Here is a 25,446-nt window from a genome sequence, read left to right on the forward strand (position 1 = left end):
GTGTCTGAAATGTTCTTCATCCTGCAGTTATTTCTCCAAACACTTGATTTGATTTTAGTTGCAAAACATCAGAAAGAGTCAAAGAGTCTTTTTGTCTGTCGGACTCAACAAGGCGTCTAAATGCTAACTGGAGTTTTACAGGGTAAGAAGAAAATCTTCGGGAAATGTTATTATTGTAAGAGAGCCACACATTGTTTTCTACATTCAAAATCAGTTTTACTTTTTGAAATAAAAGGAGTCCAAATTAGAAACTGATTCTGAAATAAATACGGTAGTTAAAGATGGATTGTTTGGATAAACAGTCCAATAAAAACTGACTTGACGCCAATCGGTTGGGTTTGAGTCGTTTAAAACTGGAACAAATGGAGTGAATGAAGCAGTAATGAAGAATGAGAAAGTACTTAGAAATGAATGAGACAAACTGATGAAGTGGGTGAAAAGAGTAAATCTCCTTAGCAGAATCAGAGACCGACTGGCCTTCCTGTCCTCAATGTGATCCGAGTGAGTGCCGCCTCTGTCATAATCTATCCTAAAGTGGACTTTGGTGTTAATGGAGGTCAGTGCAGCTCCAGTTTAGAGTGGTTTTCTCTGTAGACTTATCTTGTGAAACTATTCTATGCAGCTTGTGGGAACGCTTGGATCCAAATCAAAAAATGAGGTCGCAGTGTGTTGTGAGGAGAGCAGACGGTAGCAGAGGCTGATTGTCTCAACGGTCAACGGTCTGGAACAACAGCTCTACTAAAACTTGTTCACCCTGGATTAAAACCGGCCGTCTCTACATGGTGGAGTCAGGGCAAATTTACAAAACCTCATTTCAAGGATACAAATGCAAGAAAGTACCGTTAGAAGGAAACATGCAGGCAAGAACAAAAAATGTTAACTTATTTTTATGAGTTGAGCTGTGATTGTTGTTATAAACCAGATGAACCGATGAGCCTCTGACTGACTGTCTTCCTTCTCAACACTAACAATGATGTTAGCGCCTCATATTTTGGTGTAATTTGTCATTGTGGAAACTACTCCCAGTAGAGAGCCCATCATATACTAAAGGAGTCACATTTCACACACCATTTATTGGCATATCGACTAATTCTCGTTTGTTTGAGGTCCTTTAAAGGTGCAATCGTTTTGGTTGATAAATCATCAGCTGGACACGTGGAAACCACTGAGAACCTTACAGGATCTGGAGAGCTGTGGACATAAAGAGGCCATTGATGTCATCTGGTGTGACCAGTGAGTTTCCAACTTTCCAACTCTTCTCATGATCCAACATCAACAGATGTCACCATGACAACACACTAAGATCTTCCTATCCATGATCAAAGCGAACTAAAAGCTGCCTGATCTTTACTGGGACAGAGTCGTCTTAATATGGTCAGGAAAACATCTCTGCAGATCCCCCACATCCTGGACACAAACTATTTAGACTGTTAACTTTAGATTCACACTGCAGAGGATTATGTTCAATAATCAGCCCCACATTTTACTACTTTATACAGAAGACAAGAGTCTGCTTGGACCATTCAGCTGAATCTGGTTGTATTTTAAATGAAGACATTCAATCAATAACAGAAGATGCTGAAAACATTTCAGGAGATTTTGTTAACCTGCAGCTTTCGGTTTCAGCCCTCAGAGATTCATCTGCAGACAGATCAGGAACAAACAGTGACAGCAGAAACACCATAACCAGCTCCACGTTTCTCACATGTCAAATTTCAAACAAAAGGATCTTCACAGTGAGAGAAGAAGCATAAAACATTGCAGAAATCAAGAAGAGGCCATAAATCCATATTCTGCATGTTGTATTTGGTTTAAATAAATACCTCAGTGTTCCATGTTTAACAGGAGTGACATTCAGCGTTACAGAGAGACACAAAGAGCTGAAGCTAGAAAAGAGACGACCAAACACAATCAGATTAAATCCACAATAAGTCGCCAGTTTGATTCTGAAATTAAATATTTATGGTCCAAAGACTGAAGCTGGATCTTAGTTAAAGATCACAGATCCTTCAAACTTCCTGGTAACTGACTAAAAACAAAAATGATAATAAGCAACAACTTATTAAATCCTCCCCCAAAGGCACCCTGTGGATTTTTTTTATTTTATTTTATTTTACCATTTTTCTCTTAAAGCAAATAAGCCTTTTTCTCTGTTTCAGCAGCAGCAACATGAATGCACATGTTGACTGCTGGAACTTTGAGAAATCTACAAAATACTTAATAAAAGGTGGGAAAAGTCTCAGAGGAAAGCTGCGATGCACGAGGAAGCATCACAATAAGACGATAAATATGAAGAGACGGATCAGCAACACAACACAGACAAGGAACATGTACCAGCAAAAACAGAAGAGCTCTGAATGTTATGAAATAAATAAAACCATTCAGAAAATCAGACTTTAACAAGGAACCAGAGCAAAAATGGCACATGAATATTTAAATGCTTTCCATCGTACAAAGAACTCTTTACAAACTTTATTCATTTAATCAGCCGTTCCTCCGTCCAGCTGACTGAGTCGTCTCTCTGTTAAAGGGTCATTTCTTTCTCTCAATGTCCTCAGCGTGTGTCCCTCACTCAGCCACACCTCAGCGACCCCTGTGATGTCACATGATGATGTCATACAGTCTGCCGACCCGGCCGAGCCAGTCGCACAGCGCCTGCCGGACCCGCGGGTCGGTGACGTGGCAGGAGAGCTGGCTGAGGCACGGGTAGAGCGCCGGCTGGAGCGCCAGGAAGGTGGAGTCCGACAGGAGGAGGACCTGGTTCAGGAGAGTCAGAACCATGTTGGTCCACGCCTGCAGAGAGAGACGGGTCAAAGGTCAGGCCTTGGAGCAACAACCTCTTGCAGCATTTGTTCCAGCTGCTGTGGTTCTCTGAGTCCAACCAAGATTTTAGATTTCACTGTTGGTAAAGAAAACTACCAGGTGTGTGTGACATAAACTCTGTGGACGATCTGACAGGTGAAACAAACAGTTTTAAAGAAAAGTAATGAGAGTCAATCACAGTTTGTTTCTCTCCTCCCTCACCTGTATCTGGGCCTCCGAGTCCCTCAGGGAGATGCTGTGTGAGCTGATGGTGGATCCTGACCGAGGCCTCTTCTCCTGCCTCAGCACTTCGGGCCCCGCGCTGACCGAGTGCCTGAGCAGGGGCCCCTGCTGGTCCACCAGCTGCTGGGGCCTCTGCAGCTCCACGGGGCCCCTCCTGTCTCCTCCCGGCGCCACCCGGCCCTGCTCCTTCATGAACAGGTTGATGTGGCTCTGCTGCACCGGCTGCTGCTGCTGCACCGGCTGCTTCCTGCGTTTGTACTCCATCATCAGCTTGTTGATGGTTTTGTCCGTAGCGATGGTGTACAGTTTGTTTCCGGCGTTTTCCCACCATTCCTTCCTCCTTCCGGGCGCGGCGCTGCTGGGAACTCCTCCCACCGAGCTCCCTGTGATGCAGGAGTCTCTCTTTTCTGCTCCGGTCTGGAAGTGATGCGGCAGACTGCCTGTGAAGCTGGAGGAAATAGAAACAGCTGAGAAGATGAATGAAGGTGAAGACATTTAGTTACAGAATGTAGACTTTAGAAAGAGGTTTTTTACATTTTTGTTAAAAATGTTGCTTTGTTGTAACAGTTTGTAATGAGACAGAGAATCTGTGAAAAAAGTCGAGTTCCTCTGTCTTCACACGGTGTGAACTGCAGAAATTCACCACTCAGTCAGAAGCAACCAATCAGAGCCAGGAGGAGGGTCTTAGTGCTGTCAATCATGATAGTGTACGCACCACTCACACTTTCTGCTGCGCTACAGCAGGGTCACTGCATCTGACGCTGCCATGAATGCTAAGGCTAGTTAGCATAGCCACAGATGACGGTAGATAGACATTTTTTCTGTAACAGTAAGTTGTTTCTCTGTCATTAGTACATTGAGCAGCGTGTACACATGAGTAATTTACAGAACTAAGACGCTCCTGGATCTGACTAGATCACTGCAGCAGAACTGGGAGGAAAGTTTTTTCATAGATTTTGTCTCATGCAATGCAACATATCAGTTTTAACAAATTATAATAATAGAAAATAGATTTTTACTGCAGCTGTAAGTTCAAATATCTTCATCATTAAGGCAGTAACAGGACAGATGTCAGACCTGAATCTGGGGCTGGGTGTCGGTGTTTCTCCAGGTGAAGCTGCACTCAGATCTACTCCCTGAGCCCTGATTCCTCCCTCCTCTGAGGGCGTCCCCTTGGCAGAGAAGCCGCCGGCTGACGTCGGAGTGGAAGTCTCTGAATGGAAGAGAGGCAGGAAGAAAACGTGATCTCCTCCTGACCCCCCGCCTCCTCTCAGCAGCGGCGTCTCCTCCAGCGTGCTCTCCAGGTCCCGGTGCATCTGGATGTAGCTGTTGCACAGATCCATGCACACTTTGTAGAGACGCTTGACCAGCCAGGCCCAGTCGGCGCCCCCTAGAGGCTGGACGCTGAGCGACGGGGCAGGAGCCTGCCACTGATGGCGCTTCTCACGGCCGCGAGGGGGGCTCACCTGTCAGAGGAAACCAACTCAATGACCCGACTCACAGCAAGCAACTGAAACCAGAGATCTAAACGACTGAATGAGGAAAGAAAAATGATTTTCTTTCTGTTTTAGGTTAGTTAGGATCATATAAATTTGTTCGGAAAAGATTTTTCGCTGTTATTTTCTTCTGAGAATATAAAATATGAGATTCAAATTCAGCAACACTTTAAACTTCATAGTAACCAAATGAAATAGAAACAGCTCCACCAATCAGGCTCCATGTTTTCATCACCTGTGCTGTTTCTTCAAAGATATCTTCATCCTCTGAGGAGGCGGAGCCAGGGTGGGAGGAGTCAGAGTTGCCTTCCTCTTCCTCATACAGAATCCTCTTCACCTGAACATAAACATTTAATTAGGAGGAAAAGTTTTATTTTTATTACAAAATACTTATTAGTGAATGTTTGAGGTGGAAACTGATGGTCATCAATGTGTGACTAAGATATTCAGATTATTACACTTAATAAATGACATCAATTCATATAATCCAAACATATCAAATACCTGCTCTAAATGTTTTTATTACACCTGCAGACAGAAAGGCAGGAACAAAAATCTGTCACATTTCTGATCTATAAATACCTCTGTTGATTATTAATATATTAACTCTTACTGAACTCACTAAGGGAAGAATGAGTTTCTTGAACTCCTCCAACATGCATGTATGTTGGATATATGTTCCAACAAATGTTCATATATGCTGAATATTTATTATATTCTTGTTCATTTCATCACTGACTTTTATAGAAAGAAAAGGTGAGTAATCCATTCAGGTCTAAAGATGTCTGGATCAGGCTGAACATAACGTTGGTTTAATATTTTGATGCATTAAGAAACAGTTTTGGATGTTTGGCTCAAAGCTGAACTGGGAGAATGAAAAAGGTTTAACAGTTGAATTCAAATTCTGATCAGTTTTTGCTGCTAAACTCCAAGATACGATGTGACCCACTGTCAATTTCAAAATGTGGTCATTTAGAGCATCAGCAGGGATTACTGTGTGGCTCTGAGGTCATTGTGCTGATTGGTTCCCACCTGCTGGGCGGTCATGCTCTCAGCCTGGCTCAGCGTGGCGCACAGCAGCGCCTGGAAGTACAGGTTGAAGCTCATCGCCGACTGACGGTAAAGGTTTGCTGCTCCACAAACACCCGACACCTTCATCAGCAGGTACTTCAGACCCGGCCGGGTGTCAAAGTCCCGAGCCGTCCTGCAGAGACGACACCAAGGCACCGGTCAGAACCGGTCTGCACCAGTACAACCCGGCTGTCCCAGTTTATGTTAAACACAGCAGCAACCTGTACGAGTCCAGCAGCAGGTCCAGGATGATGGCTAAATTTGTCATGGAGATGTAGCGCAGGAAGCCGGCCGTGGGCCTGCTGGGGTCAGAGGTCACAGGGGTCACCCTCTCGTTGCCTTCAGGCTGCTTGACGAACTCCTCCAGCAGGATGTCGTAGAGGTTCTGGAGCAGGACCTGATGGGAAAGCAGGCTCACCACGATGGTCCGGAACGGGATCCTGGAGGAGGAAAAGAAATAAATCATGTTTTAACAATAAAACTAAAATCTTTGTCTCAACTTTCTACAGAAATAACAGAAAAATCAACAAAAACAGAATTTTAGAGTAAAGTAAAAATAATCCCATCCCACGGAATCACACCGTTATTCATTATGTTTATTAGAAACATGATGAGGGACGCTTTGAGAAAAATGATGAGCAGAACTGCACAACACTTTATCCTAACTATATTAAAGATGTAGAAGATTTCAGAGAAGCAGCAGGTAAATTTCTAAAAACAGTAGATGACACCGTAAGAATTGTTTTGGTTGAAAACAATAAGTTATAGATTGATTTAAAACCTGATGTGAACCCGGGTCAGAGTTAAAGTTAGATGTTTTTAAATCATCAGCATCAGGTGAGAGAAGAGACTCATTCTGTCACACTGTGACACAGACAGGAATGTTTAATCTGTTACAGTCTGTTCCTCTTCTGATGGGGAATGATGCCGTGTGATTATGAACACGCTACAGGTGACTGCTGCATGTGAGCATCTGTCTCTAATAAATCTGACAGTGATGTCAGAAAACTGCCTTACCCAATTTTCCTGCAGCACAGCAGCAAAAAGAGAAGAGAGAGTTCATGAGACAAACAATGATCTCAGCAGGAGACACTGATTTGGATTCAACAGAAAACCAGAAGCAATGTGGCAGCTGGACAGAATGTCAGTGAGAACCAGCAGAGACATTTGATTTGGGGTTAGAGAATTAAAACATGCATCAGTGAGTGAGACCAGCGTCCACCTCTTCTGAGCATGCCCGTTGGCCTGCTGGTCAGCTGGCAGCTCGATGATGAGCACACAGGACTGAGCATGCTCAAAGCCGTCCTTGTTGTTGGGCGTCTTTGGAGAGCACTGAGTGTCCAACATGAAGACCTGAGACACAGAGAGGACATGACTCAAACGTTTCTCTGCTCCACTACAGTCCATCAATCTAATTCATTTAATGGAAACAGTTTGTGTAAAAGTTAATGTTGGAGCTCTGTCTCATTTAGCTTTAGGATCTGTTAACCGACCTGCTGGGCCATCGCTTTGATCCTCCAGTACTCGGCCTCAGCTGACGGCGAGTGAGACGGCGCCGCCACCTTCACCTCACAGGCGTCTCCGGAGAAACTGTCAGAGCCGCTATGAAAACACGCCAGAAGGTTCTACAGCAACAGACCAAAACAAAGCAATCCCCGTCACAAATCTGCTGATGTGATGAGTTTTCTATCCGTCCTGCTGGCAGGCAGAACTTCAGCTTCTCTCATCAAACCAGAGTCAATCCATGTGTGACAGGATGCAAGGAAAGGAAATAAAACAACAACCGCTGAAGAAGACACTGAGCATGAAGACACTGAGCATGAAGACACTGAGCATGAAGATACTGAGCAAGAAGACACTGAACATGAAGACACTGAGCATGACTTCTTCACTGTGTAACTGTAAACACGACGGAGTGCCGCCAGTTTTTAGTGGATGGAAGATTTCTCTTTTGTCTTTGAAAGACCTCAAGCCATACATCCTGTTGGCACTAGATACACACATCTGTTTTGGTTGTATTTACCCAGAATGCCCTGCGCTGTAGTCAGTGTCCTGCTTTTGGACCTGACTCGAGTCCGCTTGGCGTTCACATATGCATTTGAACCAAAACACAGTTGACTTCAACCAAACTGTTTGCATTCAGACCAGAGTTACGGCCCACTCCAGACTTTCTAGACAAATGCATTGGAGTTGGATTAAACCAGATTAAACTGGGCTGGTGTGAATGCACTCTTAGATTGACTATTAAATTAAGAGCTTCACCTTTAATTTTAGCTACTTTAACATGACTGACCACAAAGTAAAATGCCCTAACTTAAAACAGTTGGAGGATGTTTGTCTGTCTAACTGGAGTCTGGCTGCATTGTTAGTGGTTCCAACAGGACACACCCTGAGGAACTCCACAATGTTCCCATCCTGGTACAAACTTTCCTGATCAGCTCCAGTAATACTCTCTCTGGGTTGGAGATAAATATTGTGTTTACTCTGGATCAAGCGTGACCTGAATGTGTCGCAAACAAAAGCAGCTTTTCCATAAAGCTTGTCAAAGGTCACATGATCAGATGTCTGAAGCATGAGCCACTTGTCAGATTTAAGCTGCGAGTGAAGCAGAGGACGACTCATTAACAGACTGTCACATCCAACCTCAGACGTTACACATCAACCATCCTGACTTTTATTAACTTCAGGTGTTTGTTTTGTAATTTTCCACTAATAAGAGACACATGCAGTAAAAATCAGTGATGCTGAAGGCAAAAAAACCTCAGAAGCTGATTGGTTTTACAGACAATAACAATAAAAAGACAAAAGACTGAGACCTAAATATGACAACATGTCAACATAACGAGCGTCCTGCAGCGATGCAGAATCTTGTCTTAAATAATAAAGACCTAAATCAATCAAAATACTTAATAAAATAAACCTTCCAACCCAATTACTGTGCCTTACTAAACACTTTGTGGTAGTACAGGAACAACTTTTTGGACTTGCAAAGTAGAGAATAATGTACGATTTTAATGCTGTGTGGATGTGAATTAATGTGTGAGCAACAGATAACCTCAATTTCCCCACAGGATTAATAAAGTTTAACCTGTATTTTATTTAACCTCATTGGAACCTCAAAACATTGTCCTGAGCCGTATGCAACGAAATTTCATTATGTATACACCCCTGTGCATACAAAATGACAATAAAGTCTGTCTAAGTCTAAGTCTAACCGTCACACCAACTTAGAAACACAAACTGATCAGAACGTTACTGTTACTGTAACTTTCAGAAGATTCTGCCTTTACATGAAGAATGAGGCAAACCTGTTTCTATCACAGCTGTTAGATATGGATAATAAAAGACATTATTCCTTTTTTAAAGTATTTAATTAACATGTTTTAAGTTCATCTTGTGTCTTTTATTTACTTTTTTTAAGAACATGTTGATTGTTGTGAATATAAAATTATTTGATCGGTTGTGGATTCAGGAAAAAAAAACGGTCAGTGACAGCAGGATCAATAGATGTCATCATCTCTCTTTCTGAACCACACACACACACACACACACCCACACACACACACACACACCCACTGGAGGTTTAATCGGTAAAGCTGCTTAGCTGCAGTCAGGCAGGAATATTCCAGAGTCAGATTCCCGTTGAAGTCCCCTCTGTGTTAACCGGAGCCAGGAATGAAGTGGATCAGCAGGGGTCCGACTCACTGAGGATGTTCTCAGTAAACCCAGACACACACAGCAGGTGCCGTCATCAACAAATTAACACAAAGTCCTCATAAAGCCAGATAACCCTGCTGGGGTTTAATCAAATGAAACAGGCACGAGGGCTCGGTACCATCTGATGTTTCAGTTCTGGGTCAGATGAAGCCTTTTCAGAATGTCGTCAATGGAAATCAAAGCAACTTTCATTTTGGTTCAAATCTGAGATAAAAACAAAGTTTTATTCTTACTGGCAGCAGTAAAATGTGACCAACAGGTTGAAACACATTGAGGTCAATTAAATAAAACATATTTATTATTCATTTATATTGATGTTGTGGCCATGAAATAAACCTAAAACGTTTAGCAATTCATGCACTAAGCAGCCTGCAGGCGCTGGGCTGCAGCTTCTCCTTTCCTCTCTGGAGAATCTCACATTTCAAACAGCAGCTTGACGCCACATTCTGTCTGTAGTCCTAATATTCTCGTTTGTCTTGTATGCATCAGTGTGAAGCCTGGACAGGCTGATGCTTACCTTCATTATTATGATATTAACAATAACATGTCTTAAAGAAGTCATTATGCCTCTTTGTTTTGTTCAGCTTGTAGAAGCTTTATTTTTACTTAAGGCTGAATGTTTTGGTTTCTGACTTTAATCCGTTAAAATGAAACAAAAAACAAACAATGTTTTGGCACGAAAAGCTGCAGGACGAGCAAGAGAGAGAGAAATAGAGAGAGAGAGTTAAACTTTTGTTTGAAAACCTAATGTGAGCATTAGTCGCTAAAGAGTTCTGATCATTTTTGCTCCGATGGTTTCAGATGTCTTAGGTCAGTTTAATCTGTTCTTACGCAGTTCTGAGTTCATGCAGCCTCGTTATCTGTATCAGCTGATCGTGTGTGAGTGTGTGTGTGTGTGTGTGTACCTTCACAGGCTCTAATGTTGCAGAAAACGCATCCTGCAGAGCACAGCAGGCCAACCTCCACATCTCCTCTGTGAACACTGGACCCACAGTCACCAACACGTACCTTCACACACACACACACACGCACACGCACACACACACACGAAGCAAAGCAGTTAAGAGTCAAGACAGAACTTCATGTCTATATGACTGGTTCCCATGGTTACCATGAATCCCTCACTGCTTTTACTTTTTATACAACCATCTTTGTTCTGGAGGACATTTTGTTTAAAGGTAAATTATATTAATAAAAGGCATCTTCATATCATGCCTCTGAAGATACAAAAAATAATTAGTTTAATACTTCTGTAAGAAAGTATATGTAAAATTTGGCTCAGTGGACCGAAAACAAAATATCTGCTGCAACTGTTCATGATAAAACCTTCAGACCAGCTGGTGTCCAACTGTGTGACCTGCACTTCAGGTCAAAATCAACAAGTTGAGAACTCGAGAGATTTTTTTTTACAGCTAAAAATGCTAAATAATTTTGCAGTGAAATATTTTCTGGAAGCCAGTAGAAAAGGATGGTCTGAGTGCCGACCTGATGCAGGAGCAGCCCACTCTGGAGATGGTCTCTGCAGGTTCAGACACGCAGGCCACCAGCAGCTTGAACAGATCCTTCAGCATCAGGTTGATCAGAGACTCGTAGCCGATGTCTGCAGAGAGAATCAAACGACCGGACTGTAAACAAAACGGTCCAATCAGGGAGGAGAGGCTCCATTTCCTCCTGATCACATCAGCAGAACCTCAGTCAGTGAGAATCAGGAGGAGATTCAGGAGCTCACCTGAGTGGATGAAGCTGTTGACGTGTTCCACCACCAGCTCACACGACAGGCCGATGGCATGCTTGAAATTGGCTGCCGCCACGTCCCAGTATGAGTGGTCGCCATGGCTACGCTGCAGCCACAGCGACATTACAGGAAGCAGCAGCTGGATGACTGCGAATATGGCGAAGCCTGGACCTGCAGGTGGTGAGGAGCGGTTAGTTTGTTACAGAGACAGAGACACAGGAAGGTAAAAACCTGAACAATAAAGCATTTAAAGTATCAACGTTTAAGAAATGGATTTTTATTTCTTTACTTATTCAGCTAACTCTACCTCACTGGAATATTCTGACATGTTTCTCATATTTACAATTCTTTTCTCATGATCGCCATGTGCTGCACTCCTTAACATCTGCTTCATACTGAACACATATGCTGCAGTATTTGAGCCATCAAGGTTTGCATCATTGGCACAGAACAGTTGATACTTCCAGGTTTTGTGAAATCCCAACAAACGTCTGTTTTTATGCAGACTTCTGAATATTTAACAATATTCCAGGTGTTTCCTGATGACCAGACCCAGTGAAGACAGAGATGTCCTGCTGAGCGTCACCTGGAACGGCTGTGACCTCTCTGAGCAGCGTGAACAGCAGCTCCAGGGTGGGGGGCTGGTGCTGCCGGGGGCAGTTGGACACGGCGGCGGTGAGCTGCTCCAGCAGTAAGATCCACACCTGGATCAAACCTGCAGCGCAGAGGAAACCTCAGCTGGACCCCAAACAGGAAACGAACCGGGAGGAACAGGAAGTCTTCTTCACCTGTGTCGTCGTCGAACTCTTGCAGGACGCAGTCGACTCCGTCCTCGCTGCTGACGGAGCGCTCCTGCGACCGCATGGGCAGGCTGGCCAGCCGGGCGCCCAGGAACACCGGCTTGGACGGCATCTTGTAGATCTTAGCCAGCAGCTGGAACCCAACAGAAACTGATGAGAGGCGACAAAGTGCTGCAATGCAGACGAAGTAGGACAGGTGAGGTCCTACCTGGGAACATTTGTGCAGGTAGTCGAGAGCCGGAACGCAGAGGTCAGTGGAGCTGAACCCGGACACATGGACACAGTCTCCGATCTCCTTATAGTCCACCTCTCCTGCACACAAATAGAAAACTGGCATTAGGAGCAAAAAGTGATGCACAAATACAACAGTCACATCTAAAGGTCAAAAATGAAATGAAAGTTCTGAGAAATGTTAATCCCAGCTGCTCTGAACAACGACATGAAACAGGCAAACGCAGGATTCTGATTCCATCAGGAATAAATCCTGCAGGTCTGGAAATGTGAAGAGATTAAAAAAACCCCAGACCCACCCAGGCCTTTGACAAACTTCAGCAGACACATGATGTAGTCTGTGGCAGCGTTGGCGAACACCTGGATGTTGTCCGTGTTGATGAAAGCTTCGAAGACGTCGAACACGGGAGCCTGGGACTTCCCTGCATGGAGGGAACAGGAGGGAATCCTGAACTGTTAAACCATCTGTGATAACCAGAATGTGCCTTCAGTCTGCCAGTTTACCCATGGAGTATTCTCCCAGCAGGTAGTCTTTGGTCTCCGCCCTGCTGCTGTGGACGGTCCTCAGGGCGCTGAACAGAGGCCTCCACCCGGACAGGATGTGAGGGGAACACATCTCCACCAGCTCCCCGATGGACGTCACCACCTGGGGGAGACAACCGGGTTGCAGCATATGAGTGGAACCTTCCTTGTGTTGAGGCAAACTGGACCGGACCGGACCGGACCGGACCTGGTCCTGGACGTCCTCGTCACAGAGCTCCAGCTGCATGATGTGCTCAAACGGCCTGAACAGCGCCTCGTTGAAGTGGAAGTGAGGAAGCTCCGCCCAGCTGGTCAGAACCTCGGTCAGAACGTCGTGGATGAAGGAAACGGCCTTCTGGGAAACGTGGCGCTCTTTGTGACAAGCAGCCTGGAAACGAAACATTTTTTATCCCCCAGAATTCAAAATAAATCATAAATCAATCACCACAGAAACACAAAATCTTAGAAAGTATTTTTGTAGTGCTAATATCTTAGTACACTTGAAATAAGACAAAACTAACTTATAAGTAACTTTTCAGCTAGATATAAGAGTTTGTTTTAAGTCAATAATTTCTTAATATTGATGAAAACCTTCTAGTTCCACTGGCAGATTATTTCACTCATATTTGAAATAATTTCTTGTCATAAATGAAATACGTTTTTCAGAAAAATTAAGTATTGATCTAAAACAAGCTCCTATGTTTTGCTGAAAAGTTATTTGTAAATTATTTTCCAGGTGATATTTGCAGTAGAATCTCAACCAAAAATACTTGGTAAGACTTTAAGTTTTGCAGTGTATTTAACGGAGCGATTGAGGAGAAACGAGACAATCAGAGCAGAAAGAATATTTCAGAAGACCGTCTCCAGTTCCTCTCTGCTGCAGTTCCCTACCTCCACCAGGTGGGGCGCCACCACGCTCCAGGCCCTCATCATGTGCAGCAACGGCCGGTTCTTGTTCCTGACGATCCTCAGCATGGCCTCTCCGAGGCGGTAGAGATGCAGAGCGCTGCGGCGCTCCGACGTCGACTTGGCTACTCCTGGACACAAGCAGAGAAAATCATGAAGGTTTCCATGGCAACAAGACAGTCTGTGTTTGAAGACGATTATTTATTCTTTACGTCGATCATTCTCTGGGATATTAACATTATTTTGAGAAATGACAGTAATCTCATCTTCGGTTTCATCTGTCCAACGGAAATTTGTCCGTTCGTCAAACCTAATTTATGTTTCCAAACTTTCTCCTTCTGCCACACTTGTTCAGTTTTTTTCTGATTGTTGTGTTATGAACTTTTAGTCCATTAAAACCTGCAGAGTCTCAAGAGGAGGGCTCAGAGGTTTTTGTCATTTCTCTGAACTTGGTTCAAATCTCCAGTCCACTCAGACTGGAAGCTCTGAAATATTTTCCTCTTAGAAATAATCTGAAATGACCTTCTGACCTTCCCTGACTGACGGCAGTAACGGCTACGTCTCTGTTGCTGGTGACTCTCTTCCTTGGCTCTCTGTCAACACATTTTTACTGTCTCTGTCCATGTTTTCCTCCAGACTCCTCAGGCTGTGAGTATTTTCCCTGCAGTGTCAGAAACGTGTGTGAATATTTGCAGGTTGCGTTTCCTACCCGGCATTGCCAGAGAGTAATCTCCCGTCTCTGCAGCCGAGTTGAAGAGCTGAGACTGAGAAGCTTTCCTGAGCTGCTGCAGGAAGCCGACCAGACCGACCAGGTTCAGCTTCGTAGCCGCTTCCTCAAACAGCCTGAAACACACACACACACACACACACACACACACACACACACACACACACACACACACACACACACACACACACACACACACACCCACATTACCATCAAAAGGACAAGAGGAAGATCTGAAGGTTCTCTTCACTAAATACCATTAATTCAAGTTATTAATAATTTATTATTAATTGTTGTTCAGGATTGAACAACAATTTGACTTAAACAAGAAGCTGCACAAGCAGGTTTGAATTTACTTTTCTTTTGTGCAAAGGGTCAAATATATACATACACCACTAAGCACAAGTTAAATGCATAAAGCTGCACCTGTACCACAGGATTCAGCTCTTCATGGCAGAACTGATCAAGTTTTTGAAACTGAAACTCATGAAAGTTAAAGAGGCTCAAAAAGCTGATAAAGAAAGTTGATTCTGTTCTGAAACTTCTGGAGATTTTGGTGTGAAAAAGATTCTTGATTACATGAAGAACTTTACAGATAACCCTCATCATCCTCTTCATCAGACTCTCATACAACAAGACAGTGGCTTCAGTCAGAGGCGGCATAAAAACCACTGTAACACTGACCTCTACAGGAGATCCTTCTGCATCTATAATAACAAGTTGAAAAACTTGTATATTAATTTTATTCTTCTGAGATTAATAAAATATTTTGGAATTGAACTCAATAAACTGTGTTGATATTTAAAGCAACTATTTATAGAAACTAAGTTACAGAAAAACTTTACAGAAAAACTAGAACATAAACAACTTAGTTATGAAAAATGTCTTCATTTATTTTAACCTCTAATGGCAGAAAGATGCCTAAATATGCCTTAGAACATCTAACAAGTATTAAAATATTTCAATATTTGAAACTACAAATCAATAACTGAACTTCAGAACTGGAAACAAAGCAATACAAAATGTTCCTTTGATGAACTCCAGCTTTTTTACTAAAATAAAATCTATCTTTAAATGTTTAGTTTGAAAATGGAGCAAATGCAACATAACCAGGATGTCCAGATAATTGGTGACCAGCTGCATAAAGAGCTGCTAAACTGAGGAGTCCTAAGTGAAGAAACGGGTCCAGCTGTGTGTGAGGACAGCCTTTTGCTCTGTTTACTATTGTTTGGCGAAACTTTCACATCAGAAATGTGTTCAGTCCATCTGCTCCAGAGGATCAGGGAGAATTTTCTTTATTCCCTGCAAAAGCAGCTCGGATAAGTGCTTACATAAGAGATGATCCTTGGTCTAAGCAGAAGCACACACTGACAGAGGCAGCTTCACTTTACTGTGTGTGTGTGTGTGTGTGTGTGTGTGTGTGTGTGTGTGTGTGTGTGTGTGTGTGTGTGTGTGTGTGTGTGTGTTGAATGCTCATTCATATTGAGTCGAATGTTTTGCACATGTGACTGAAGGACGTCATCTGAAATCTTGACTCGGTTTCTCAGAAAACTCCCTGACTGTTACACAAACTGACCTCATTTCATGAATTTATCTGCATTATGATAACTTATACACATAAAAACACTTTAATACACAGAGCCAAGCAGGATTCACTCTACTGCCACCTGCTGGGTGAACTTCAGCACAGCACCTCATGGTGGACGCTTCATGTGACACTTTGACCCTCATAAATACATTTATAAACCTATAAAACACACTAATAAATGTGTTTAAACTGAAATTGAATCAGTCTAAACCACCACATGGTTAAAACGTCACAGCGTCTTCAGAGCGAGGTCCAACCTGTCCGCCTGCGTGGACAGCGTGCAGACGGCCTTGGCGGCGCCGGTCCCCGTCATCAGGCTGCCGCTCCTCAGGTCCAGGCCCCGCCCCCCTCTGCTGCTCTCCTTCAGCAGCTCCTGGATGGACAGCGGCTGGATGACCGGCTGGCTCAGGCTCAGCTCGGCCGCCTCGGGGCTCGGCTCGCAGCTCAGCTCCAGACCCAGGTCCACGCCGGCCGCGCCCGCCGCCTGCTGGCTCTGCTGGGTGATGGTGGTCAGGGAGGACGGCTGCAGGGAGCCGTCGCTGAAGTGGGTGTGCTCCAGAGAGCTGATGTACTCCGTCACCCTGAGACAGAGCCGGACCGTGGTGAGATTCTATGACTTTACAGCTTCAGCAAGGTGAGGTTTGGGTGTTGGTACCTGAAGACGTGTGGCCAGCAGTCGTGGTTGTGGCTGCCCATCTCTAAGCCCACGTTCAGGATGGCGTCCATGCACAGCACATGAGCCGTGTGGAGGCGGACTCCCTGCGGTCGGCCCATCTGCTCCAGCCGCTGCTCGACGCGCTGCTTCACTGCCGACAGCAACAAGACGGCAGAGATGGAGCAAAGGCATGCAGGACGCAGACCTGAGCTCAGCTCACATCCAGACATGAAGGAAGGTTTTAAAACGGATTCCATTCAAGATTTAAAGAGAGAAACTTTATCTATTACCAGATAGATGACATCTATCTGGTAATAGACCTGGCCACTAGAGTCAGGTCCTCAAACATATTCCAACTCTGAAGTTTATTAAAGTCTTTACAGTTATTTTCATTTTTATATTGTGTGGGTTTTTATGCAATGACAAAAAAATAAGCTTTTTTATTACTTAAATCTACTGTCATTGCAGATTGCAGCCACTTTTAATTATCCACAGTCCTGAACACGAACATTAAGAGACCAAATGGCTGATCAGCTCCAAATGAATATGTGAAGGAAAATAATTCCTACCCATTAAGTTTATTTTTAAAACCCAAACATAAACTGTGATTGTGTAAAAAGTGGAACCAGGATGATTCAAATTATTTTTCGGCTGTGAAACATCTTTTCTCTTTTCTCTCATCAAAACTTTGTTTACAGTCTGTATCAGTGTTTCTTCCTGTAAATTTATGAAGCATCCTATGATGATTTTTATGCATATTTAAATGTTTTTCTACCAGTTGGGAGCATCTCAGCAATAACTGGTGGTTAAACAGAACTCAGGTGTTTTCTATTCAGGCTTTCACAGATATTTGTCTTTATAAAAAAGACTAATTAATGTTCCGCACTTTGCCATGTTTAACAAATTAAATGAACATGATCCCCTCTACATGACAGAGCTAAACTGAAAACTAGAACAGCTGAGCTGCAGCCCTGAGTGATTTATTCATTAAAAATATTTGTTGAGTCAGCTGGAAAATGATGTTGAATGTATTTATAAATCATTAGCTGAATTTTCCAGCTGGATTTTTCAAATTGGCCACTAGATGTCAGTAGAGATCCATCCATGCACACAGAGAGAGATTAGTGTCTCCCGCTGATATTTCTGAATTAGGAGTTTATGTTAAAGGCGTTTCATTTGGAGAATTTTCTCTTTCGAATTTCAAGCCGTGGATTTTTGTGCAAAGCTGCTTTAATGAAAACGTTTTGTGCACGTTTGACGCTCCAGATGGCGCTGTCATACTCGGTACCTTGTGTGATGGCGTCTCCCATCTCTGCCACCTCCTTGTCCTCCTTCTCCTCCTGCACACAGGAGGCTGCAGCCATCTGGGCGAGAGCTGATGCACAGTTAGCAGCAACGCCTGAAAGAGGAAAACAACCAAAAAACATGATCAGCTTCAGTTCATGGTCAGATCAAAAAATGTCTTTATTGTGTTTTCTAAAATTCTGGTGTAACGAAAACTAATCATTTCTGATCATTTCACGGATCAGAAATGAAACTGAAACCCAGCTGAATTTTGACACCATGAGTTCATTCATATTCATTCATCTTTCTGTGATAATTACAGCCTGGATTCCTCAGTGATAATTAACTGGTTCTGGTTATTATTCACCACGTTTGGTTAATGTGAATTATTCCATCACTGACAGACAGGAAGAAACCAAAAATATTTTAAAAAATGCCTGAGAAACAATTTTAACTAAGCAAATAAAACTAAAAACTAGCTTCAGAGGTTTTCTCCTGGGAAGGAAGTGAATATAAAATCCATTAACAGCTGTTAATATAAATCCATTCAATATATTAGGAAAATGGATGCAGAAAGAGAAGAAAACATTATTTAGTTTCAAACCTCCTGTTGAATAATTTGGGGTTTTAAAACAATTCATGAAGAAAAAATGAGGAAAACCTAAAAATGACCACAGCAAAACCTTTCTCTGAATCTTCTAAAATGAATCAGAGCACAATGATTTGGGGTCTTTAGTGAAACCTTTAAACTTTAGATGAGGATGATTCTCCAAACTGCAGGAACAGCCACAGCAGAGGCGTCATCACTTCCTGTTCAGATCAGCCGTCACCAGCAGAACAGAGCAGGTTTCACTCCTTCAGTCACTGATGGAGTTCCCCAGGGCTCCGTTTTCAGACCCATTCTCTTCATATTCTCATAAATATTTTATTACCACAAACTTGTATTTTATTGGTATTTCTGTGGTTTTTTTATGTTCTGTAGAACAGGAAGCTGTTGTAAAACAGCAATTATACTGAGAGGCTCAATTTCTTTTCCTGTTAAAAAAATAAATAAATAATTTCTATTCAGATTACTTTAAATTTCCCGTTTCCTTGTGATGAACTGGTGATCAGTTCTGGTTTTACTCTGACTGCCTGGGATCCTCCACAGCTAAACTGGTATGAAAATTTGATGTTTAGATGTTGTTGTTGTTTCTGACTCTAAATCAGTTGAAGTGATTCTTTGAGTTGTTAAAGAATCATAAGTTCTGCCTTCTGAAACACCTGACAGCTGCTGCAACAAAGTCCAAACAATGACAAACAGTCAGTCTGAAACTGCTGCAGGCCCTGGCACCCAGCAGCACATCAGGCCCATCAGATCACTGAACCATCCGTCTTGCCTTCAGGACCAACACTGTGCTCCTCGTGACCTTGTGGTGTCCAGACATAAATCTCCGCCTGCTGGCCGGCTGCGTTTTCCTGACAGAGATGTCCAGGAAAGCCCTGACCGCTCTCCTCTCTGCTGAATCTCTGGTTGTCTATAAACTTGATTTATTACATCCATCCCTGTTTCTGCAGAAAGAGCAGACACAGGTCAAAGGTTTCACCCACCAAGCGCGCAGCTGAGCGCGGCGGCTTTCCGCAGGCCGTCCAGACTCAGACAGATGGTGTCTCTCTCCCTCTGGCTCTGCTCCTTCAGCCCCTCGGCCCCCAGGATGAAGGCCAGGCCCTTGGAGCTGCCCGCCATGCGGCCCGTCAGAGGCGTGGACAGCACATCAATCAGGTTCCTCCACACGCCGGTGAGGATGAAGCGGGAGAACACGGCACCTGATTAAACAGAAAGGAGGGAGAGAAACCTGCAGCTAGAATCACAAGCTGGTTTCAGATCCTGAAGAGAAGAAAAACGATGATGTCCTGATGCGTGACTCACGGTTAACGAGGTTAAAGTTTCTGTGATAACACTTTAATTGAAGGACATAATAGTTGCCATGAACATAAAGGAGTTTTTAATCATTATAAGTGTCATTATTTACTGAATAATGCAAAGTTGACAGTTTTAACTCTACGTTTAGTGCAGGTGCCATGTTAGTTTTATGTACATTTCTTCAGATAAAGTGTTAGAGGACTGCAGATGAAGCCACTGACTCATTCCTCCCATATCTGCCTTCATCTTTTTATTTTCCATCATCCCTCTCTTCTGTAGGTTTTCTTCATTGATCTCTGATGACACAGATTCACAAAGAGCTGGAAATATTTAAAAACTATTCCTCATAATTTAATAAAGCATCCATTAAACCTAATATTTATTCTGTCTGTCTAGACAGGAACAGCCAGCTCTGCTTTCTAATCATGTAAAATCACTTAAACAATACACATGATTTTGGTTTTTTTTTTAAATGTTCACTTTAGGATAATTTGCTGTTGCAGGAGAAGAAAAATATATTCTGACTTTCTTAAAATTCATTGTTGATATTTTATGGAAGTTTCTATATTTTCAGCGTCTAAATTGTAAATTTTGATACATAATTTCAAGTAAGTAAATATAAACTGCATGTTATTGAATGTTTTCTTTTGCCGATAAGATGTAGAAATAAACCTTAAACATATCTAATGCAACATTAACATATTACTTCACTATTACATATCAACACATATGAAGTAAACAAGATTTATTGATAAAGAAAATGATCTCAGAGCTAATTGTTTATGACTCGTTGGTTTTGTTTTTCATCCAGCCTTCAATGCCAACGCTGCCAGTTTGGTTCAACTGTTAAGTTGAAGGTAGAAAAACTTGCAGGAAATATTTTGTTTGTTCAAAAGACAATAAAACTTTATGAGAAGCAAATCAAAACCAACAACAGGGGATCTGAGGATCAGCCTCTAATCCTCACAGTAAAGCATGAATGCATGACTCAAACCAAGATGTCCGCCTTCAGTTGACATACAGACCTGCAGTCGCCGTGTCACTTCCAGGTCTCTCAGAGCTGAGCGCTGATTGACTGGACGGCCTCCGGATCATCTGACCTCCAATAGCACTGCTGCCCAGGCCGTCGATGTCTGAGACGACAAAAATAAAATATTCTTTCAGATATTTGTCTTTTGGAAACAATCCAATACATACATGTTCTATTTTTCCCCACAATTTACCAATTCCTAAAGTCTAAAACTGAAATTCATTTTGAAGTTCAGTCCCTTGAATACAGAGTTACAATGAAATGGAAAACAATGAGAGACCAGCAGGATGTGCAGATGCAGGATTCCTCTGGATAAAATTGTCCGTAAATATAGCAAAGATCACCACTTATAAACAAAATGCAGCTGCACAGCCTGCTGGGTTTATGATCTACTGGGTTCTCCAACATGAGGTTGGATTTCTGTCTTAAGAAGCATGAAGAACATAAGAAGAGCAGCTCTTCAGGGAGACCTGTCAGCATGGTGATGAGCGGCAGCGTGCGGTCTTCTGGCGAGCCCCAGTACCCGGCGTCAGCCAGCAGGTTGCGCTCTAACACCTGGTGGTGAAGCTCCTCGATCCAGGCCTGGCACAGAACCACGAGGACTCCGCTGCTCTGGATCAGCCGAACAAACTCCTTCTGCAGAACATGAAGGGGAACGCTCATCAGCTGCACAGAGACTCAGGAGAGAAGCTGTCGCTGTGGCTCTGCTCACCAGACTGAGGCCGGGGGGAAGCTCTCTCCGTCTGTAGTAGTCGCAGCAGCAGAGCTTGAGGTTGAGCAGCAGGGCGTAGTACGACACCAGGTAGAGACCGTCTGCGTTCATCAGAGCCTGGCAGCTCAGAGAGTCGCCTGATTCAAAGCCTGGAGAGTGAATCCCACCTGAACGACGGAAACATCAACACCTGGCTTTAGCGAATCTCAGCCAAACATTCAGACTTTAAAATTCATTATTAAACCGTAGAACTTCATTTGAGCTCTAAAAGCATTCACAACACCGCAGACAAGAATTTAAACCAACAATCAATAAAGAATAAATGGAATCTTAGAGCATGGGAACCTTCTGATGTTATCTTGTCATTTTGATGAATCTACTGAGTTTCATGTGAGATCTAAGAGGTAAAAAAGAGCCAGAAAAATTCAGAAACCGTCTCTGCACCTTGGACTGATTTAACAGAAAACTGCAAGTCCTCCAGCAGAGACACACTGAGGGACAGTAGACAAAAATATCCAGTTTTTCATCTATAAAGTGAACATGAGGAGGTGAAACTGTGACTGAAAGGAATTTAAATCCAAAGGTTTATGAATATTTCACACGTTCAGGATCATCATAACATTCTGGCTGAACATCCAATGGTAAAATAAAAAATAAAAGATTTGTTTTTCCATTACAAATTATGTCGGATAATTAACTAAACAGAAATCTTCTGCAGTAGCTGAGTTTGTTTCATCATCTGTGCACTCTAAACTTCATCCTCCAGAATATTTGGTTGCTTGAATTAAACAGTGGAGACACTAAGAGCTGCTCAGTCAGCTGATCAGTAAACATCCTGTTTGTTACTGAGCAACCCAAACAAAGTCTGTTCTGTTCTAAAACTTCATCATCATCTACCTGAATCTCTGCTGATTCCTCTTCCCTCCACTTACCAGCCTGCAGCCCGGAGCAAAAGGTGGAGGAGAAGTTCTGCAGTGACAGGTCCACCTCCTGGGCGGAGGCCAGTCCCAGGAGGCGGGGCAGCAGCGCCGCCAGCGACTGGACGAACAGCCTGGCGCTCTGCTGGTCCGCCTCCTGGTTGCGCAGCAGTTTGAGGGACAGGGCGGCGGTGCGCAGGGAGCGGTGGCCCGGGCAGTCCCGAGGCGTCTGCTGCTCCTCGTCCACCAGAGACACGTTGTCAGACCCGATGTCGGACACGTCGGAGCGCCCCGAGTCTTTCTCTGCAGCCATGGAGTACTGATCGCACGAGTCAAACTCGGTCCGAGACAAGTCCTGCTCTTCCATGCTGCAGGACAACCAGAGTCGTGAATGAAACGGTGAGGAACTTGTTTTGAATACGCTTAGAGAAACAGACGTAATAAAGACCAATCAACAACCAGCCTGGTTCTGATTGGTCAGTTATTCTGGAAATGATCATAAACAGCCACGAAGCTGTTTAGAAACACTGCAGAAACTCTAAATCCAAAGTATTTCTGTCCAGATTTAGTGTAAATATCTCAGCTCACTTGAAATCAGACAAAAATAACTTAGTTATTACTTTTCAGCAAGACGGAGGAGGAGTTAGTTTAAGTCAACAATTCTAGTTGTGGCAGTTTACTTTACTCTGAATAACAACTTATTCAAGAACGTTTTCATTAATAATAAGTAATTATTGACTTAAAACAAACTCCTTTACTTTGCTGAAAATTTATTTGAAAATGAGTTTTGTCTTGTCAAGAGTACAAAAACATTTGTGCTAAATATTTCTGTCATGTTTGCCACTAGATGTCACTAAAGAGAACTTTGTAGTTTAAAAAGTGAATCCCAAAGTTGACGGAGTCGTACCTGAAGTTGCTCTCGCTGTACCTGGACCCCGGGCCGTGGTGCGACCGCGTCCTGGAGTCCACCGACAGGAAGTTGGTGATGTCAGGGAAGACGAGAGCGTGACTCCTCTGCACCACGTCAGGAGGAACGACCCCTCTTTCCTTGTCCTCCTGTCCCTCGGCCTCCAGGGTGCGGCCTCCTCCTGCCTCCGCCCTCTCTCCTCTGGGAGCCGCGCCTCCTGCTGCGCCTCCTGCCGCCTCCCGTTGGCTTCTCTCCTGGCCTCCAAAGGGACAGCTCAGATGGACGCGTGCGTCCTCGCCGCACTCCTCAGGCGTGTGTCCCTGACCCAGACCCAAGTCCCCCATCTCCAAGTCCAGGGTGGTTTGTCCCGTTTCCGTGGTGATGCTGATGCTGATGTCAGGGCTACGCTCGGTGGCGCCTGTGGCAGCCATGTTGGAGGGAGCGGCGCCGGGGTCCCACTGAGGCTGCTCTGAGGACAGGATGTGTCTCTGCCACCGGAAGTCGGCCTCGTTGATCTCCATGGACTCCCGGGTGGACTCCGATCCGTCCTTCAGGTCATCCAGGCGTCTGAGGAGAAACCGAGCCTGCAGGAGGAAACACAGCGACTCTTACTGCTGTTGATCCACCCAGACAGAACCGTCACATGCACAAGGAGAAACATCAGAACTCAATGCAAAACGTCACCATGTTGGGATTTGAACCCACAACCTTCTTCCTGCAAGGCAGAAACCTCAAGACCTTCTGTTAATAGTTATTTATACTTTTAAATATAGTGATACTTATTTAGTTTTTGCTATTTTAGTTTCATTTATTATTATTACTACACATCCATCCATTCATTCATAAGCAGCATAAAAGTAACTAGAATAAATTGAATGAAACTTGAATGAATTACAGTTATTGGTAATTTTTGCTAAGACAATATGTCTCCAAACTCAAGGTTTCCAGACAGCGGTTGTGAGGTTCGCTCCATGTTTTCTCTTGGTGTCATGACTCTACCTGTTCAGGCTGGAGGCCGCGACCCTGCGACAGGTCATCCAACGCAGCCAGAAGAGCGCAGGCGCAGGAGACGGAGGCGAAGCACGCCTCGATGCCGCCCTTCATGCAGGCCTCCGTCATCCCATCCATCACTCTGAAAACAGAACATCACATCCAAACTGAGTTCAGCTTCAAAATGCTTATTTTTCATTGAGTTTAATATCATATATAATCCCACGAGTGAAGCTGTGGATCAGGTTTGTTTACTGACAGTCTGAGCAGATCCAGGTGGGACTTCCTCTTTGAGAAGGAGCGTTTCCTGGTTTCAGGTTCGGCTACACACGGCCCAGCCAGGTCGTAGAGGCGCTGCGGGCTGCCAAGAATCTGACCAGGACAGAAAGATGTTAACATTCCTTTGTTTAGTGAGCAGAGGATTGATGGACAAATGGGGAATCACCTCCTTCATGATGCGGATGGCCTCGGTTCGGTGCTGGGGCGGCGGGTACAGCAGGATCCGGTGGTACAGCGACTGCAGCACCGGCTTCATCGATTCCACGCAGCTCACCAGGCGCACCAGCTCTGCTGCGATGTAGCACACCGTCCGCACCACCGGAGCGATCCTGGCAGGGGCGCTGGAGGAGCAGCCGGACCCTCGGCCTTGATCGGACACTCCTCCACTGGATGAGTCCACTTCCTGACAGATTCCTGGGAGAGGAAGAGGAAACAATCTGGCATTCAGAGACAAGTAAGAAGATAAACGGACAGAAGGACGGATGGATGCGTAACCTTGAGAGATTCTCTCTGAAAGCCGGTCTCTCTCTAGCGCCCCCGTGTAGCCGTGGTGAGAAGTGATGGTTTTATCATTGACTGGATTTCCCATAATCGCCACCAGAGACGGACAAAGCTGCTTCCTGCAAGGAGGAATACCGACAAGACATGAGTCAATAAAAACTGTTTTCATGGTGTTTGTCTCTCTTTACCTTCCAACATGAAGTAACTTTATATTTCAACATGATGGACTCGCTTTGGTTGCAACATGAGAGGAAACATTCAGCAGCTACAGTCGTACCACACGAGGTCGGTGAAACCTCTGGACAGGTGCATTGTGGGAGGACAGCTGCTGAGCATGGACAGGATGCACTCCAGGTAGAGCAGCTGCAGCAGCTGATTGTCACTAAAAGGAGGAGAGAATGAGGAAATGAGAATGAGGAAAGGTCATTGA

At 44.0% G+C, this 25,446-nt stretch overlaps 1 protein-coding gene across 2 annotated transcripts in view; it reads right to left on the reverse strand.

The window, feature by feature from the left end:
- Positions 1-1,517: 1,517 nt before the first annotated feature.
- The window catches only part of arfgef3 (ARFGEF family member 3), a 36,913-nt gene continuing 12,984 nt past the window's right edge, over positions 1,518-25,446 (reverse strand). The window contains exons 9-42 of one of the 2 annotated variants that reach the window (XM_044136938.1): positions 25,294-25,398; positions 25,011-25,135; positions 24,682-24,929; positions 24,496-24,608; positions 24,246-24,378; positions 23,247-23,830; positions 22,355-22,707; positions 21,423-21,589; positions 21,181-21,346; positions 20,706-20,813; positions 19,368-19,583; positions 17,782-17,892; positions 16,494-16,644; positions 16,096-16,419; positions 14,233-14,366; positions 13,509-13,654; positions 12,826-13,005; positions 12,600-12,741; positions 12,395-12,517; positions 12,073-12,176; positions 11,853-11,997; positions 11,651-11,779; positions 11,059-11,235; positions 10,815-10,929; positions 10,235-10,337; positions 7,106-7,237; positions 6,835-6,965; positions 6,630-6,638; positions 5,834-6,052; positions 5,574-5,745; positions 4,777-4,878; positions 4,123-4,511; positions 3,025-3,493; positions 1,518-2,793 (exon numbers count right to left, since the gene is read on the reverse strand). In XM_044136938.1, coding sequence (XP_043992873.1) covers positions 2,602-2,793; positions 3,025-3,493; positions 4,123-4,511; positions 4,777-4,878; positions 5,574-5,745; positions 5,834-6,052; positions 6,630-6,638; positions 6,835-6,965; positions 7,106-7,237; positions 10,235-10,337; positions 10,815-10,929; positions 11,059-11,235; positions 11,651-11,779; positions 11,853-11,997; positions 12,073-12,176; positions 12,395-12,517; positions 12,600-12,741; positions 12,826-13,005; positions 13,509-13,654; positions 14,233-14,366; positions 16,096-16,419; positions 16,494-16,644; positions 17,782-17,892; positions 19,368-19,583; positions 20,706-20,813; positions 21,181-21,346; positions 21,423-21,589; positions 22,355-22,707; positions 23,247-23,830; positions 24,246-24,378; positions 24,496-24,608; positions 24,682-24,929; positions 25,011-25,135; positions 25,294-25,398 — 6,217 coding nt within the window. In that variant the 3' untranslated portion in view covers positions 1,518-2,601. The remainder of the gene's footprint in view (positions 2,794-3,024; positions 3,494-4,122; positions 4,512-4,776; positions 4,879-5,573; positions 5,746-5,833; positions 6,053-6,629; positions 6,639-6,834; positions 6,966-7,105; positions 7,238-10,234; positions 10,338-10,814; positions 10,930-11,058; positions 11,236-11,650; positions 11,780-11,852; positions 11,998-12,072; positions 12,177-12,394; positions 12,518-12,599; positions 12,742-12,825; positions 13,006-13,508; positions 13,655-14,232; positions 14,367-16,095; positions 16,420-16,493; positions 16,645-17,781; positions 17,893-19,367; positions 19,584-20,705; positions 20,814-21,180; positions 21,347-21,422; positions 21,590-22,354; positions 22,708-23,246; positions 23,831-24,245; positions 24,379-24,495; positions 24,609-24,681; positions 24,930-25,010; positions 25,136-25,293; positions 25,399-25,446) is intronic. The other variant, XM_044136939.1, reaches the window with a different exon arrangement.

Source organism: Gambusia affinis, linkage group LG13, assembly GCF_019740435.1.
Source record: "Gambusia affinis linkage group LG13, SWU_Gaff_1.0, whole genome shotgun sequence".
Classification (NCBI taxonomy): domain Eukaryota; kingdom Metazoa; phylum Chordata; class Actinopteri; order Cyprinodontiformes; family Poeciliidae; genus Gambusia; species Gambusia affinis.